Source organism: Eptatretus burgeri, chromosome 3 (genome assembly GCF_056783735.1).
Source record: "Eptatretus burgeri isolate ZD-2024b chromosome 3, Ebu_testis_v1, whole genome shotgun sequence".
Taxonomy (NCBI): Eukaryota; Metazoa; Chordata; class Myxini; order Myxiniformes; family Myxinidae; genus Eptatretus; species Eptatretus burgeri.
This window is the reverse complement of record NC_140963.1, coordinates 55,256,737-55,276,151: the sequence shown is the minus strand read 5'-3', so window position 1 is coordinate 55,276,151 and position 19,415 is coordinate 55,256,737. Positions and strand designations below refer to the sequence as shown.

The window sequence follows — 19,415 nt, the reverse complement described above, 5'->3', positions numbered from 1 at the left end:
AATTGTGTTGATGAGTTCTTGTCATTTTGACAGGTGGCTAGAGCAGATGGCAGTTAGTGTAGCATCAGACACACCACTACAGGGAGACGAGACTGTGTCATGGGCTTCATATCATGCCAGCAAGCAGTCCATTCCAGAGGAACCAGAGTGTGGCGTGACCCTCACCTCATTGCTGGCTCTCTTCTACGACCAGGCCAAGTCCGTGGCTATGATTCGTCACTCCATGGACGTCATCAAGAGAGCAGTTGAGATTCTGAACCCTGGTCAGATCCCAATCCTCACAGTCGATCAGCCACTGTACGCACTCGCCAAACAGATCCAGTGGAGATGGCCAGAAACACATGGAGAAGATCACTTCGTCATCCGATTTGGTGGACTCCACATTGAGATGGCTGCACTGAAAACTCTGGGTGATCTTCTGGATAGCAGTGGGTGGACAGGAGCTCTGGTGCAGGCAGGAGTTGCTACAACTGGTACTGCTGATTCCTTCCTGAAGGCTGCCCATGTTACACGCACTCGGCGAGCTCACCAGGTCACAGCCAGTAGCCTCTATTTTCTCCTACAGAAAGCCTTCAGGCAAGGAGCAGATGAGGGACAGGATCTAGAAGACTGGTGTGCTGAACGTGTGCAAGCCAGTCCGCAGTTCCACTTCTGGTGGATCATTCTACAGTTGGAACTCACTGTCCTAATCTACGTCAAATCAGTCCGTGAAGGGAACTTCCTGCTATACATTGATGCCCTGAGCAAGATTGTCCCCTGGTTCTTCGCCTTGGGTCATACCAACTACGCCAGGTGGATACCAGTTCACCTGCGCGACATGGTGACACTGGCGACCAAACATGCAAGTGTATACACGCAGTTTCTTGCTGGCAACTTCACAGTAAAGAAGACCACTCATGCGTTTTCTGCGATGGCCATCGACCAAGCCCACGAGCAGAATAACGCATTAGTTAAGGGTGACGGAGGAGCTGTAGGCCTGACAGAGAATACCGCTGCATTACGCCGCTGGATGGTGTCTGGTCCAGAGATGGCCAGAGCGATCGCCGAGTTCCAGGCCACATCAGAGACCAAGAAGGCTGTTCACAAACACCACGAGCAGACCAAGCACACACATGCAGCCTTTGCTAAAGATGTGCGTTCACTCACTCAAGTCATGGGGGAGATGGGCAACCCATTTTGTGATGACAGCAAGGATCTCCTGGTGCAAGACAGCAGAGACCTGGCAGACCCAGCAGTTATCAATACTGTACGCCAGATCGAGAAGCTGGGACAAGAGTAGCAACAACAGACACAGACAAACAAGGCATCAGCACCCACCACAAAGATGTGGTTTGTACGCAGGCCCGAGATGTTGCTGGTCTTGCCCCTTGTAGCCATGAAGAGGCTGACACAAGAATGCTACTCCATGCTGAAGATGCTGTGAGGCAGGGATACAGCAAAGTGTCGATCCGTACAGTAGACACTGATGTCGTGGTCCTTGCGATGACAGCAGCTGGACGTCTGGACATTGATGATCTCTGGGTTGCTTTTGGCACAGGAAAGAACTTCAGGTTCTTGGCAGCTCACGAGATGTCTGTGGCACTGGGACCTAACAAATGTCGAGGTTTGCCATTCTTCCATGCCCTCACTGGATGCGACACCGTTTCAAGCTTCGGAGGCAGGGGGAAGAAAAAAGCATGGGAAACCTGGAAAGCCTGTGATGAGGTCACTGATATCACTGCAGCATTCTGTGCCTTGACTGCCACGCCAACTTCTTCAGCCGTAGATGACCACATGGATGCACTGGAGCGTTTTGTTGTTGTGCTCTATGATCGCACCAGTAGCCAGGAACATGTCAATGAGTGTCGCAAGCATCTGTTCACCCAGAATGGCAGATCAATAGATGCTCTCCCATCAACTCGTGAAGCCCTGAAACAGCACATCAAGAGAGCTACCTACCAAGCCGGCTACTGTTGGGGCCAGATGATGGTGTCCACACCAGAGCTCCCATCGCCCAGTGACTGGGGGTGGGTTCACACCGATAAGGGCTGGGATATATACTGGACAATCCTCCCAGAGGCAATTGAGGCATGTCGGCAACTACTAAGGTGTGCCTGCAAAAAGGGATGCAGAGGACAGTGCAAGTGTGTCAAGGCTGCACTCCAGTGCACAGCTCTATGTCACTGTGGTGGGGAGTGTACAAGAGAGTAGAACTGGGACAAGAGAGATCACAGATGATAATTATGTAACATGTACACATGTATCCATGCATCATAGTAGACTCTGTTACCTGGATCTAGAGGTTCCACTGTATAATTTTGACTCTGTAAGTTGATGTTAGGATCAAACAGAAGCACTTCCTCTGAGTTCAAGAATGTTAAATGAACAACAGTCATTCCATGGTGCTTGATAACAGTTTTTTGAAGAGTTTGTTGTAGAAAACCGTCCAAAAGTGCAAAAATGCACCAAAAATGACCAAATAAATGGTTTATTCATGCTTTGTCACCTTTATTTGCTATAATATATTTAGTTAAATAAAACCACTGGTATGCTTCTTAAATATAGTTGTATCCACATGTATCCTCCTTGTACAACACAAAATGAGCTATTTTGTAAAATGGCCGCCATTTTGGCTCTGGGAAGAATCTGGAATGTCCCTATACTATATCCAAAAATCTTTGTAAGATACTGCCCGAGCAGTGTGCCAAATTTCATGCTTGTATCACTCAAGGCACATTTTTTTCACATATCTGCCGGACTATGAGAATTGAATCGAGATAATATATTAAGTTGAGGTACTTACAAGGTATTGAAAGAGGGTCTCTGTTACTAAATTGATCGACAGATTGGTCAACATTACATATAAGGAATCATAAGTTAACTGCAAGGGAAAAATCAAGATATGAGGGAAATCAGCATGGTAGGTATTTACATAACCACAATACAGAATGGCTGGAAGAATGGCGAGACCAACAGCAATTATGAAATCAATTAATGGAATTAGGAATTTCACCATGTATTGTAAATGCCTCCATATTTTGTGGAAAAAAAACAAAAAACAAAACAAAAAGGATAAACAAGAATTATGCCGAGTACAGAAGGCATTACCATGTGAAATGAATGTTAAATCGATCAGTGTAAGAATTGTATTATTGAAAAGAGTTGGATGATGCCACAAGCCAATTAAATATTACCTGTTTTATTTGTTTTCTGAGTAATTGGGCAGGTGCATGATTTTTGATTAAGTGGTACTTCTTGTATGTTTACTTAAGTAAGTTGAGGTATTTCTAACACTGACTTGACCATCTTTCATCAGCACGGAAGTGCTAAGTTAGCTGGGAAAATAAATAAATAATGGCAGTTGGTCTGGAACTGCTTGTGAATGAAACTGTGGATTGTTTAGCAGATATGAATGTTCAAATGATTGCAAATGTTAAAATGTTAACTGCGCATAATTGAAGAAGAATGAGCTAACTTTCATAATTATTGTACAGATTATGGAATATTTTTCTTGACTGGTAGGGATTTTTGAAGGATGGTGAAAATAATTCTGGATTGAAAATTGGAACCGTGATAAATACTGCTGCCCTTTCTGCATGGAAAAAGCAAATGAGATGAATGTTTTTGAGTGTACATATAACTGAGATTTCTGGATATTTTAGCATGTCGTTGTGTGTGAAAACACAAGGAAAGGAAAGGGATAAAATTTTGATATAACATATAATGCAAGTTAAATGCTTCTATAAGAACATTTGTCAGTCTTGTCGAAATACATGAGCCCATGACGTTTATTGATTGGTGTGTTTAATCGATACTTAACCTTGATCTTGTTTGTTTTGGAGTGTTGAGAGCAGCTGAACTATGCAGTGTACGATTTCGTCTAATGAAGCTTTGGAAGAACTTCCACCAAGAGATTGGACGATGGGGAGAACCCAGATTTGGGTGATTGGGCATTCAACACGTGATCATGACACTACCCCCTTCCTGAGAAGATAAGATGAGCATGTTAAAGAAAGAGGAAAAAAAGAAAGAAAAGCCCACTGAAGAGAAGGTTGAACAAGTTAAACCACAGCAAGGCAAAGACTTTACATCGCCGTTGCGTGGTGCCTGCCTGGAGGAATGTCCCCAACCACACTTGCAAATTGCTGCTCTGCAGATACATCATGAACTTGCAGTGGTTGCACAGTGCATAACGAAGGCCATGAAGGTCCACACGGCGAGTCATCTGCAACATGTGTTCAATGGTGCGGGTGGGGCTCGTGCAGCCATCGCGGCTGCCTCCAACATGCACAGCTCGCCTTGGTGAATCAAACCTCAATGCACAAACTGCTGCTACGAGGCCCCAAACTCTGCTGGGGCTGGATCTCTGGGTCACCTCTCGAGTCCTTTTCGTCTCCTTCAACCCAGTGTCACCTTCAACCCAGTGTCGGGACCAAGCTCGTACCTGCCAAGATCTACCTTCTCTGCAGCTCAAGGAGTGCCTGGACTGTGTTTCCCGTTGGGTGCTGCTCTATCTGCACCCTCACATGCTTATCTTCTGGCCTCGGGTAGCATGTCTTTTCGATTTGTGACACCCGCTGATGAACAGGCCATGGATTAAATAGAAACACACTGATGAACTTACCTGGGACACTATTGAAATGGTCACCATCCAGTATTCTTCTCCTATGAATGCTCACTGCCATTGTTGATTGAACTTGTGTAACGGATATCTTTTCTCTTCTAGGAACGGGGTATGGTCATCATGTGTAATATAATTATTCAAATTTTCATGATATGGAAAAAGGGGGAGGATGTGGAAGAAAATTATATTTATGTACTCTCAATTATAATTGTTGCTGGTACTTTATAAATATAATTTTTATGCTAGAGTCGAATTGGCTGTCAGTTATGTTTCCCTTTACCCAAGAGTTATTTGACCCACATATTGATAAAAGGAATGTCTTACGATGAAACAGGGTGACCTGGTCGATAACACTGCAACTTTTGCCATGATTATGTCATTCTCTCCCTTCCACCCAGTGGACACGTATTGCAGTTCAAGTTATTTTGCCTAATGCTTATCAGCTAACCCTGCAGGTGAGTTGCCAAATGTCTCCCCTCCCATTCTTTGGAATGTCAAGTTGTGTACAAGAAGAATTGCCTCAGGCTTCTGTTTCAGTGAAGTGAATTTGAATGTTTCAGTCAAGCATTCAATGTTCTTCCTCCGTATATACGAAATTAAAGATTCTCCCTTGGTATTCTGATCCAACTTGTGGAAATTGAGTTATTTTCCACCACAGGGACGATAAGACGTGGTGGTGAACAGCTGTTTCGAAGGCTTGGAGGGAAGAATGGGATTGAACAGAGTGAGGGGGTTTATTCCAAAGGTGGGAAAAAAGAGGAATGAAAGAGTGAAGGTGAGCAGTGATTCGTGATTTTGGTAGTTTTACTAGAAGGGGGTTGTTGGCGGACCTTTAGCGCCCTGCGGAAATATGGTGGGGACAAATCGCAGACAGAGCAGGTGGGGCAAGACCGGAGAGGAGACAATAGAAGACAGAAAGACCACCAACCTGCATGCGGTGAAAGAGTGAGAGGCCCAGAGACTCAGCCTCATCAGGGGAGATGCCAATGATCCAAAATGCCTTGGATTCCACAGCATGAAGCCGAGAAAGGTGGGAGGCAGGAGCACCAGCCCAGAGGGGAGAGCGGTAGTCCACCAGGCTGCAGACTAAAACTTTGTATGTGGTCAGGAGGTCAGGTTGGCCGAGGAAGGACTTTGCACAACGGAGGATTCCCAGTCGGCGACTGGCTTTGGAGGCCAGGTTTGAAATGTGGCTTTCCCAGGAAAGACCATGGCAGATAGTGAGACCCAGAAGCTTGAAGGAAAGGACTTCTTCCAGAGGATTGTTGAGAAAGTAGATGGGGGGGCAGGGGAGGGGTCCAAACAGTCCTTTCAGAGAGACAAAGTGAGAATGTGATATTTGTCCAGATTGAAAGATATGTTCCGCATGTTGGACCAGTTTTTGATTTTGCCCAGATTTGCAGTGAGCAAAGAAGCTGCTACTTGCCGGTCTGAGGGATGACTGATGGTACGGCAGAGGGTGGAGTCATCAGCAGAGATAAAGAGGATTTTCCAGAGAGTTGGAGAGATCATTGATGAAAACCAGAAAAAGAACAGGGCCCAGAACGCTGCTTCGAGGAACTCCAGCCTGCACAGGAAGAGGGGATGAAAGAACTCCATTTAGGGCCACACGTTGACTGTGACAGGAGAGGAAGTCTGTGAGTCATGAGTGGAGATGGCCTTGGGTACCATAGGAAGAGAGTTTGGTGAGCAGGGCAGGGTGCCAAACTATGTCAAAAGCACGCGATATGTCGAGGGATATGGCTCTGACTTCATGTCCGACATTGAGGACTTCCATCCATTGTTGGGGGAGCAGAAGCAGCATATCCAGAGTTGAGTGACGTGGTCTGAAAACAAATTGATAATCAGAAATCAAGCCATTAGAGAGGAGGAAGGATTTAATGTCTGTAGCTATGATGGATTCCATAACCTTGCTGATGATTGGGAGAAGGCTGATTGGTCTGTAGTTGCAGGGATCTGTTTTTGCACCTTTTAATGTAGGGCAGTAATGTTTGCTGATTTTCAGATGACCAGCAGATGGCAGCTGATTTCCAGCAGATGGCAGAGGACCTTGAGCAAATGGGAGGGTGAATAGAACAGAGAGAGGGTGAGCATGAGCATGAGCATGAGCATGAGCAGAGGAGCAGCTTTTTAGGACACGTGGGCTGATGCCATCTGGACCGGTTGCAGAATCTGATTCGAGGTTTGACAGCAAGCTCTCCACTTTGTCAGACTAAAAGGACACAGAGTCCAGGGACAGTTGGGTGTGACTGGGTAAGGTGGTTACAGAAAGTGATGGGTTTTGGCCACAAGATTTCGATGCAAATACTGAGTTTAGGCATTCAGCCTTTTCACGTGCGGTATCAGCAGTGCGGTCATTTGAGGTAAGGGAGGGGATGGATGGGGAACATAAACCAGAAACAGATTCGATTCGACTTCAATGGGATTTGGAAGAGGGAGAGAGGTTTGTGAGTTCAGACTTGAGCTTAGAAAGATTTTGTTTTCTGGCTCTCCTGAGGGTAGATACACACTTGTTCCGAGCTTTATGGCAGGAACTGAGATTACCCTCAGTTGGGTTTGCTTTCCATGAGGAAAAGGCAAGTTGTTTCAGGACAACTGCCTCGCCACAAGCTTCAGTGAACCATGGGCGGGAGGACGGGTCGGACAACTGAAGACAAGAGCGGATAAATCTGTGCATGAGGGAGAGCAAGTTTCTTTGAAAAAATTCCCAGGATGAGTTGATATTTGAGAAAGTAGTGATGGGAGACTCGTCTAGAAGTTTGGTGGATGCTTGGAGCACCTGCCAGTCAGCTTGAATGAAATGCCAGACTCGACAGCGCTGAGGTGGTTCTTTGATAACAGCCAGAGAGATGTCCACTTTGACAAGCATGTGGTCAGAAGAACCGATTGGAGTGAAGGAAGAACTGCAGATATTCTCAGGGAAATTTGTCAAAATCATATACAGAATAGATAGAGTACGATTGGTTGAGATCCGGGTCGGGAAATTGACTGATTGAGTCAGTCCCAATGAGTCGCAGAAATTGGTAGACCCAGTCGTCAAAGAGCATTAAAAATAATTAATTGAGACAAGTGGAGCGTCCAGACTCTCGAGTCTATACTAATATTCCGTAACGGAAAAAGAATTGTGTTCGTGCATTACATCTCAAATGGCTCCCACCTGCCACCCCCTCCAAAATCACCATAAATAGTCAAGGTGATGTGTTCAAGATGTACCTCATGGCATGATTTAACCTTTACCCTAACAAAATTGTGAATCATTCAATCTAAAAAGAAGGAGAATGTTACCTTCAGAGTGTGTGAAAATCTGTGCAAATTGTCCATCTATTAACACAGCCGCTTCAGAAATATGTTCAAATATTATCCTCATGCTTAAATATTAGTACTGTATGAAAAATTTGTAAAAATGTCAATCTCGCCATTAGTCATCATCGCATGGATTACAAACTACCATTTTGACCTATCCCTTCCAAAAAGTTCCACTCCAACATAGGCCCATTTGGGTTCGGTCAAAACTGGCAGCAGTATAAACCACGTTACTGCATCGGTTACACCTGTAAAAAGAAAGAATAAATAGCAAACACCTACGATGATTGTTTAATGCTCACTTCTCAATTCCATATTTCGAAAACTACATTATTAAACACTTTAAAATCAAGAAATACTTTTTGATTACATTATTAAGAGTTTCCTTACTAGGAACTTCAACACAGGACGAAGCCATTTGGCCATTCAAGCCTGTGCAGTGGTTGCCGACCTATGGTTGTTTCTCCATGCTCTATCCATTTAAAATGCTGAGCGTCAAACAAGAAAGCAACACGGACCATTTTTGAAGTCTTTGGTACAACTCGGCAAGAGTTCAAACTGCCGACCTCCCAGACTCAAAGCATGCACTCTAACCATTATGCCACCAAGTCTGATTAAATGGTAATGTCAAAACAGATTGCAGGTGGAGGTTTCTCCTGGAAGCTACTCACAAGAGCACCGACCCACAATCAACACTACCCGAGCAGAAATTCTGCTTCACCTTCCATGTTTTAGGATAAATCGTGCTGGCAAATCACCAATTCCCACATCCAAAATGCCTGTGGAACAATTATCATACCTAATGGCAGGGGATGTATCTTGGACCACGGTGTGATGTGGCACTTCTTACTGAGCCAATTCTTGTACTCCTGGCAGTTCATGCTTGGTTCGTCCCATGGCAGTTCTGGAATGAGCAACAAAATGGGGCAGGGCAATGTGATCAGATATTACAAAGTCAGCAGGATTGTGATTTTATCATTCACCTACCCTTCACAAAGAACATTCACCAGCGTGGTCTTCATTTCAATCAGTTAAAGTGAAATAACACACCTCATGCTCTTCTCCCACTGTAATTACCACTTCTGCACACACCTCATAAATACCTGGTGCTCTTCCCCTTTTCAATGCCATCCACACTTCCTCCTTTGCACACTTTCAATACCACCCCCTCTCTGTCACTATCCTCCTGCCACTATCCTTAATCACCACCCCCCCAACCAACCATTCATGTACTTATCATCCTGATCCCCATCAAGAGCCAATTTATGTGGCATCTTCCTCCCACCATCCTCTTCCAAATTATTGTACACCACCTCTTCCATATTATTCCTCGCCTTATCTGTAGCTCTCCTTGCTACTTTCTTCTTCTGCCCATCCAGGTGCAGCAACCCCACATCCAGCTGCCTCCCTCGATCCTTGATATTCTCTATCCTCTTTCAAACCTCTTTTTTCCCCATTAACTGTCTTCGTTACCTCTTCCGTGCACAATACCTGGTTTCTATCCCTCGATGATGCGCCCTTTCCTTCCTAACGTCTTTTCACACAAAACTTCTGCAATCCCCCTAAATGCCTCTCCATACTGCTTCCTCTCCTCCTCCAAACCTTCCACTTTTTCATTGCGGTGATTATACCAAGCCCTCAACCCCTACTTTTACTCAACGATGACGTTTCCCCTACATTTCTACCACCTAATAATCTTTTGAACGCTGCTCTTTACCTCCCTCTATTCCACCATCAGTACCACAAATACCACAGGCTTGTGCTGGGTAGCAACATGCTCTCTGGCCACTGCATTACAATCCTTAACCCTCCACAACTATTGCTTCCTTACCACCAACAAATCCAGTTCTGTTCTATGTTGTCCACTCCTATAGGTAATCTTGTAGCTTTCCCGCTTTTGAAAGAGTGATCCAGCTATGGCAATCCCATTCCTCACCCACAGCTACACCCAGCTCTTGACCCACTCTATTCTTCGTTCCACAACTAAATTTACCAACATATTCCTCTTCACCCGGTTTGGCTACTTCCAAGTGAACGTTAAAGTCCCCTGCAATACACAGCATCACCTCCAGCTCAACCATTCCCATCATCCTCTCCAGTGCGTCTCTAAATTCCTGCTTCTCCACCCCAATCCTTCCCGTTTGTGGCTCATATACTGACATAACACACACCATTTGCCTCTGTACAAACAACCATGGCATAACTATCCACCCCTCCCGTCTTTCCACTCTGACTACCTACTTACTGATCTCTTCCGATACTATTATTCCCACGCCAGTACCTCTCCCCTCCCCCCAACTGATCCCACATTCAAACTACCGAGCCTGACCTTGTTTCTGAACCGTTGCCCACCTGGCAGAGCAAGTACCATCTTGATCAGTTTGGGAAGCTCAGGTCATCAATCAAGCTACAGGTAATGTCAATGTACGTGACATAATAGGGTGCATGAAATGATAAGGGTATATGAGCATTAATGGTAGCGCGTTCAGTTAACAATGATATTTTTGGTCAGAATGAGGGTGCGGGACTATGTTCCTTACTGAGTGCCATTCCAGCTCCTCAATTCGATCAATGACTTCTGCAATGACTGGAAAACCCTCTCTTTCTTTTTGCAGACCCCTCAATATTGTGTCATGCAGTACCACATCCCTCGACTAGGGAGGCAGCAGCTATGTCTCTCTTTGCCGATCTGAAAATGACGAGACTGTCTGATAAATGGAACATCCTTCAATCCTGGAAAAATTCCGCAATCTCAAACTATCGATTTGGAATGATCATCAAAAAAAAATTCCATCTATCTATTTACTTAGTCATCCACTGGAAGAAATTCAGTCTCTTGAACTTCTAGGCCTCACCATCAGCCATGACCTTTTTAAATCTAGGATTGGGGTCCTAAAGAGTAGAGCAGGAAAAGAAGTGACGGAAGAAACACAGGTTAAGTAAAGATAGAAGGACTATACTGAAATCACACAAACAAGATAGCAATATAATGGCAACCTTCAAAGAAAGAGAATATGAGCAAGAGCCAATAGTGATAGAATGTGAGGTACATAGAGTCCTGAAAGAGCTGGCAAATGGAAAAACACCAGGTGCCGACATAATTTCAATACAACTCTTCAAGGAGGCTGGAGAGGAGGCAATCAAACCTTTCACAGCGATCTGTACACTGACCTGGAGCAAGATCGTATGGCCCAAAATGTGGAAGAAGTCAGTGTACATACGATTGTCAAAGAAAGGGGATGCAAGAGAATGTTTAGGTAACCGAACCATTGCCTTCGATTTCACATTCCAGCAAGATATTACTAAAGATCATTCAACACAGAATAAGACTTCGTTCAGTGATAAATGCCCGTTGAGCAAGCAGGTTTCAGAAGAGGAAGAGGTACGAGAGATCAAGTCGCGAATTTGAGATCGATCATCGAAAAAGAAGGGGAATATCAAAGGAAGGTGGATCTCCATTTTATAGATTTTAGCAGAGCCTGTGGTTGTATTGATGTGGATTATGCTCTGAGAGAAACGTGGATGTCAGAGCATCTGATGTGTCTGAAAAGAAGCCTGTACACTAAACAAGAATGGACAGTAAGAACAGAGTATGGGGGAGACGGAATAGTTTGGAATTGCAAAAGGTGTCCGACAGGGGTGCATTCTCTCTCCTTACTTGTTCAGTCTGTATAGTTAAGTACGTCATGAGGAAATTAAACTTGGATAACATCGAGGGTGGAGGCAGGATTTGAGGAATAGAATAATAACTAGAGGAGGAGCACTCGGTAGAGTGCAAAACCTCTGCCGCCAATACTGCAAGGTCACTCAAGTGAACCCGATATCCTATTCATTCAATTTGACATCAACAATGCTCACAGAGTTATAGTTTGCAACTTTCCCTTTTACATACTCAATTCATTCGTCATAACTAGATTCCTTGAGACAGAAATTGATTTTACGTGAGTATATCCACCTGAAGTTCCAAAATCAGCCGCAATTATAATTTTGGCATGTTTTTTTGTTGGAAATCACTTATAACATGTAGAAATGCAAAAAACCCTGAAATTTTGTTGAAAAAAAAGTTGCAAAAATTTTTTTTTCTCTAACAATTTTTTTTTTTGGGGGGGGGGTTGGAAATCACTTAAAACATGTAGAAATACAAAAAAAAAATTCAAATAGTTTTTCAAAATGGCCGCCATAGCGGCCATATTGGATTTTGGACCCGTCCAAAATCTAATGGCATGATCCTTGGACCATACCTAATCCCCCCACCAAGTTTCGTCGAAATCTGTCGAGGAGTTTTTCCGTAATACTGTTCACAAACAAACAAACAGAAAGGGGTGAAAATAGTAACCTCCGATCGCGGAGGTTAATAACAATACTGTACCAATATTAATATAAAAAAACACGCACATAAATGTTTGATGTTTTACAGTTCTGAGCAAGGCATATACTCCCCCACAGGAGGAGGAGAGATAACTTTGTACTTTAATGTAAATTTCAGAGAAGTCAGCAGATGACGGTCAAATCGGCACACGATATGGGATTTAAATCTTGGTTGCAGCAACATGGACCATGAGCTCAGATGGGAATGCCAAAGAGTGGCCTAATGGAAGTCCAACTAAAAGGACTTCCAGGAAACATTACTGCTTTAATGAATGATTGGTTGAAAAATACATTCAAAAATAGTCATTTGTGTGGTGTCTGAAAATATTGTGCAAATCTTACATTCTAATGTCTACAAATAAGAAACATTTTCCATGGCAATCTTCGATCTTCAAAGTGGCATTTATAGGTTACTGATGGAATTCATCTCATCAAGATAAGATATTAAACTGAAAACAAGATCTTACAATTCTATATATAAAATATGACTTTTCTGAAGCTGTTAAATTAATAAATATCGTTTATAAATTACAAGGCAACATCTCAAAATAAGAATATATTCACTAGGCCTGCAATCTGTGGATTCACAAGCAATAACAAAAAGTTCAATGCTTAGTCACAGAAAAACCATAATGGAACATAAAGACCATCGCAGAATAGTTACAATGGATACCACACCTTTGGATTTCACACTGTGATCACATTTACCCATCACATGTCCTGCAACTCCCCAAAGGTCCCATTTTATTACATCAAACGATTCACACATTACTGTGTTGCTTGGCAATTCATTAATCGAACGAGGCTTGACGCCCTCAAGCGGAAACAAACAAATGGTTGAAGAATTTAATGGGGACTTGGGGTTGAGTAGTGTGGTGGGATGGAAACAAATAAATAAAAACCTTACTCCTGGATTATTACAATAACAAATGTACCTATATTTCATACAACTTGGGCAAAGCTCTTGAAAGATATTTTAGAGTTATATTATCCAAAACTGGGGGACAATGACGGCAATAAGAAAAATCCCCCCACGTGGATTCAAATACCAAAATAATAATAATAATAATAATAATAATAAACCAATGTCACCCGCAGGGTGACACGTATCTTGCCAAAAGGTGACCACGTGTGACTTCTTTAAGGTCACACTGAGGTGAACAGAGCTACTATCCACCAGGAGCGACTCCTTGAGGAATATCTGCCTTCGAGAGATTCCGATGAGAATCGTTCTACAGAGTAACCATGAAAAATATGCTTTTGCCTCATAACATCACCAAATGACGTCATAATGTCTCAAGCTTGACATATCTAGAAAGCACTCATCGAGGTGTTCAATTTGAGGTACTACACGATATTGTTCCTAAAACTTGAAAATTTGACCTTGGGGTCAAATATGTTTGACCTGAGGCGCTAACCATGAAGGTCAAGGCCAATCGCCACCAAAAATTAATCAGCTGCGCGCCAGACCATGAACTATATTCCCATTAAGTTTGAAGAAGATCCGATCAAAATTACTCAAAAAAATAAGGGTTTCGTCGACTCCCCTGATTTGCGACAAAGTGACCTTGACCTATGACCTTGACCTTCAAAATTTTATGCGCTGAAAGGGACCTCTATAGGCCTCTGATATGCGAAGTTACAAAAATTTCCAATGATAACTGTGCTCTGCAGAATTTTTTTATATGTGATTACAGACAAACAAACAAACAAACAAAAAAAAACAAAACAAAAAAAAACATACAAGCTGACTAACATATCTTGCAAAAACTTCGTTTTGGCAAGATAATAATAATAACTAGAAGGGCACCCGGTAAAGCGCATACCTCCACCGCACAATGCCTGATCGAATAGAACATATCAGGCCCAATAAATATATCGTTTTTAGCCCCATCTCTCAATGGTGAAGAATCACTTTTAAAATTAAATAAAAAACGTATCCGTATCTTCAGCAAAATTGAATCAATTCGTACTTGCCACACACTCAACCTGTCCATCAACTTTCGTACAAACCCATCCACAATTTTTTGAGATATATTGGCAGATATATATTGGTTGGTTGACAGATATATATATATATATATATATATATATATATATATATATATATATATATATATATATATATATATATATATATATATATATATATATATATATATATATATATATATATATATATATATATATATATATATATCAGTTTAGCCTTATCTCTCAATGGTGAAGAACCACTTAAATAATTTGAGTAGTCGGATCCGGATCTTCACCAAAATCTAACCAGTTCGTCCTTGTCACACACCCAACCTGCCCAGCAAATTTCATCCGAATCCGTCAACAACTTTTTAAGATATCCTGCATACAAACAAACAAACAAACAAACAGATAGACACACAGGGGTGAAAACATAACCTCCTTCCACCTTCCACCTTCGGTGGCAGAGGTAATAAGGTAAAGGATAATTTGACGGGGGCAGAAACAAATAAGTTAAAAATACTCAGGTGTTGAACAAGGTGACATAAAGAGAATATTTTTTGTATACAAAGTCAAGGTTCAAGAAAGAGCCAGGACAATGAATATATAAAAGCACAACAGAACAAAAGGAATAGTAGAGAGAGAGAGGGAGGGGGCATCAATAGCAGAGTTGAAGGACAACATAGAGGGGGGCTTGGACAAACAATGTGCGAGGAGTCATGGAGGAATGAGTAGGGTCGGATAAACAGGGTGCGCAAGATCATGGATACAGAAGCAAACTCTCAGGAAGGAGGTGGGCTTGGGGGTGTAGGAAGGGAGCGGTGGGGGGGGGGTTAACTTGAGTAGAAAATATCATTGTTTTGGATTGGGGCCGATCTGAGATGGTAGTGAACACCTGGAGGGAAGAATGTCTTGTACACCCGGAGGGAAGAATGAGATTGAAGAGAATGTGGAAGTTGTTTCCATAGGTTGGTGGGTGGTTGGAGGAACAAATGAGTGGAGGTGAGCAGTGATTCTTGATTTGCTGTTAGCTTTCTATGCAATGCTTGTAAAGAACATAGGTTTCAACGTATTGTATATAAAGAAAATAATGTACATTTGAAAAGCACCCAGCGCATTCACTTTGGTTTTACGATAGCCAATGGCATTGACAGAAGTCAGAATTGTGATAAGGAAACAAATGGTTGAAACACCTTGGCCTTGGTGCATCATGCATTTGTTTACAACCCAGACATCCCTCATCACTTAGATTCACAAAGAAAGTCTGCAGTCCACACTTCGTCACTCTACAATCTATATCAAAGTGATACAAGCATCTACATTGTATTATGGGAAGGCTGGCAGGAGAACCGAGAGGGATACACGTTCACCTTCAAGTTATCTAGCCTGGATGCAAACCTCATCCCAGCAATAAACCCTCACCCTGGTGTTTCACATGCAGTAAGTCAGTGTGTGTGCTGTCCCTCGAATGGACGTTCAGCTGGGAATCCCGTCTGTCAGCACTGGTCGTTGAAGATCCCGTGGTGTGTTTCAAGAAGAGTCGAGTTTATGACAGACACCGTGAACAAGTTAATAATTCCTGCCTAAATCACCTTCAGTTAAACGTCAAGTCTGGCCAGCCAGTTCCTGAAAAACTTGGGACAAAAACTGTCACTGCAAATTCACAAGAAGTTGGGAATAATTGTGGCCATTGAAGACGTCATATTGGTAGTAGTAGTAGTATTGTTACAGTTATGGAAAAGACCCCCCAAGCTTTCAAAGACACTTAATATTTTCCCCAGACAGATGTTTCTTTGGTTTATGCGAGACAGATCCTTGCCCTTTTGTAGAGAGAGATTTTGGGAGGGAGATGCATTGTGAGTTTCGCACATAAAATTTCCAGAGTAATGTCCCCGACTTTCCAACTTTTAGTCCAACAATCTACCCATTCGTTCTTCCATCTCAAATCCCTCCCCCTCGTCCCTTTGCCTCACAACCCCCACTTCCACAAGTCTGCACGTCATGAATTACCTATTGTTCGGACCGCGAGAGCCACAAAATGGGAGGAGGCACAAGTCTGTACGAGCTTTCATGTGGCACGGGCTCCGCAGGTCTGCACACAGCACGAGCTTACCCAAATCTGTGTAGCGTGAGGCAGGAGCCAAGCTTCCATACCCATGCTTCACTCTGCATGCTATCTACTTTCTTCCTCTCCAAGTTTCCCCGGAATGATTGACGACACACCAGATCCTGTGTTTAACATAAATAAGACCGTATAAGTATGCTCCATAAGCGTTAAGAAAGTCTGCTTTCTCATGTATCTTTTCATTGTGCCTTCTCATTGTGATTTATGATCATCCATTGTAAATAAATGGTCATGATTGCCTTCATAAATACCTGCCATTGCTGATTGAATAAACCTTGTTGTGTTTGTTAAATAAATATGCTTGTTGAACATTTCTGACATGCTCAATTTCATCCTTTCCTCCATTGGTTCAACATTGTGTGGAAGTTTAATTAGACGGGAAGTTTTTCCCCACAGATTGGACCCGGGATAAGCAAACAGTGGTCCACAGTCCGCTCCGCCGTGCATAATAAATAGACGGGTGGCTGGTGAGGGCATGACCACTAATTAGGGTTGCCGTGCCAATGGTAAGGTAATGCATTATCAAGGAGCGAAGACCCTGCTAAACCCAGTGACTAATTGGTGGCCATGGTTACCGAGCAATCCATTGGACTAGAGTTATCTATGGCCGGCGACCTCAGGACCGAAAGTTGAGTAAAGGTCCAAGGAGCCCCCTCATGATAATCCCAGACCTGTAACAGTATTTACATAATGCAAAACATTCGACCAACAATGTAAAGAAAAATATAACTACACTCAATAGAACGTATACCTCTGCCAGGATGAACAGTTTACGTTTTGTATCCCACCGATAGGTCGGATCTGCATCCGGACCTGAACACAAATCTAATTAGCTTGTTCTCGTCACCTACCCAATTCATCCACCAAGTTTTGTCATAATCTGTACACAACTTTTTGTTATATCCTGCTCACACACAGAGAGACAAACAAAGAGACAAACGGGTGAAAAAATAAGCTCCATCTACCTTCATTGTCAGAGGTAAAAATACAGCCCCCAGCTGAGCTGATGCCTAGTTTGGGGGGGGGGGCTAAAAAGTCAACTGAATTTGTGATGGTGTCATAAAAATGCAACTCAATCCACTCCTTCAATCCTTCATGCAACGGCTCATTTGAATCTCCTACGAATGACTAAATTCTCGACAAAGGTCCTATCGAGCAATTGTCATTTAGAAGGAAGCAAAAATAATAATAAATAAATAAATAAAAAAAGCAAATCAGGCATCAAGCAACTGGAACCTTATGGAAAATATGGGTAACAAGAAAAATATATAAATAAAATAAAATACAATAAAGTTGCAATAATAGCAAAACGATGAGATGCTTTTCAAGAAATTATGAAACAAGATACAAGCAGATACAGAGGAACTGCTCAATAGCTATCAGTAGGTAGTTGCTGTGTTTATACATCTTAACACAAAGTGAACATTTCCTAAATATGAAATTGTTTTGATAATCACTTAACTGAGATTGCAGTGAGAACTGACATTTGTTGCAATTCCTTTCATTTGGAAAACAAAATGTGTTTAAAGCTTTTTATTCCACAATTAACTTTCTCTCACATACTGAACATGTAAAAACAAGGAAACGGGTTTGCACCCCGATATACAAATATATAAAATCGACATCCATATTCATAATTAACTGCAAGCATCTTGAGAACAGAACGAGACGCATGAATGACTCGAGTAAAGGGAATTGGGGAAGCAGCAGGTGGGCTTTGGGAGTTTTCAGTGCACAGGTGGCCAAACAAACAGCTCGATTAAGGCAAAGGCAGTGTCTGGACTGCAAGCGGCAAGAACGTTTACAAAACCTTTGTGGACCTGTACAAGTTCGACCTATTGATGTATCCATTTCCTCCAGATTAAATGGCTTCAAAATTGTCTCGATGGCAACATGAGTAAGCCCATCGTGGTGATCAGTCTCATGGTAAAAAAAAAAAAAAAGCATTAGAAAGACGGCGTGAAGAGAGAATTGTGAAAAAGAGCAGAGCAGACAGAGGTTTAAAAGTGCAGATTGTGGGAAACATTTAGTTAAACCACAAAGAAAAGCAATCGAATGCACAGGAAATTACCCTTCTTGGAGAAGTAAGCAGACCAATACAAAAAAACGACGACAACAAAGCGGTTTGACAACGCAGGAAAAAAAAAAGCTCATCTATTTCAACATGACTTCCAGACAAGAAGTTGTGGTCACAATCTCAAACTTCATGACAACAGAGGTCTTCAACCACGAATGCCAAGAACAAAACGTGACCCAAAGCTACAATCTGGTGCCTCCTGGTCTCCTCTTCGGTATAGTGCTACCTGTCCTGCTCCCACTATTTCTGCTACTGATGGTCATCATTTCACAGCCCTTGATGCGTTGTGCACCACGCTACATCCTCTTCGCCAACCTCATAATTGCTGAGTGCCTGGACGCACTGTTGGCCTCCCTCAGCACAGCACTCTTAGCCATGAACAAGGTACCCACAGCATCTGGGGTGGTATGCGTTATTGCTCAGACCGGTGGAATTAGTTTGCATTCGGGAGCAATAGCTGGCCTTGCCGCGGTCTCCCTTGACCGTTATATTGCCATACGAAGGCCACTACAATACAAAGTGCTTTGCTCACCCCGTCATGTCGTGATAGGCCTTGCCTTATTGTGGACCCTCGTCGGTACAGTTGCTATCATGGTGGCGATCATTGGGGCATTCACAGCAGAGCACCCACTCGAACCATGCGAGATGCTCGTACTTATGTCTCACGCAATACTCCTCAACATCTACTGGGTGGTGTTCACGTGTATATGTGGCCTCGCCATCACAGTGTGTTTGTGTGGAGTGTGGCTTGAGGGCCACGCATCAGGAGCATTTCGTGGTCGGAGCTCGTTCCGGGCAATCACAACCATTCTAATCAATGCGCTGCATCTTGGCATTTACATACTTCCTACACCAGTACACAATGCTATGTTGCTGATGGCAAGACACGAGGAAGGAGGCAAGGAGCTGGAGCACAAAGGTGAGAACAGCAACTGTGGTAGTGCGACTCAGGAAAACGAAGACGG

General features: G+C 43.0%; 2 protein-coding genes across 6 annotated transcripts in view; one reads left to right on the top strand and one right to left on the bottom strand.

Annotated features, from left to right (window-relative positions):
* The window catches only part of CHEK1 (checkpoint kinase 1), a 137,186-nt gene that overhangs the window by 35,643 nt on the left and 82,128 nt on the right, over nucleotides 1–19,415 (bottom strand). For all 5 annotated transcript variants that reach the window (XM_085873479.1, XM_085873478.1, XM_085873475.1 and 2 more), the window contains one exon: nucleotides 8,706–8,810. In XM_085873479.1, coding sequence (XP_085729605.1) covers nucleotides 8,706–8,810 — 105 coding nt within the window. The remainder of the gene's footprint in view (nucleotides 1–8,705; nucleotides 8,811–19,415) is intronic.
* On the top strand, nucleotides 11–1,286 carry LOC147029948 (uncharacterized). Its single transcript, XM_085873481.1, has one exon. The coding sequence runs from the start codon at nucleotides 11–13 to the stop codon at nucleotides 1,277–1,279; it is 1,269 nt and encodes a 422-aa protein (XP_085729607.1). The 3' UTR covers nucleotides 1,280–1,286.

Excerpts from the sequence above, each read along its gene's own strand:
- LOC147029948 (XM_085873481.1), top strand. The coding sequence starts at position 11 with ATGAGTTCTTGTCATTTTGACAGGTGGCTAGAGCAGATGGCAGTTAGT.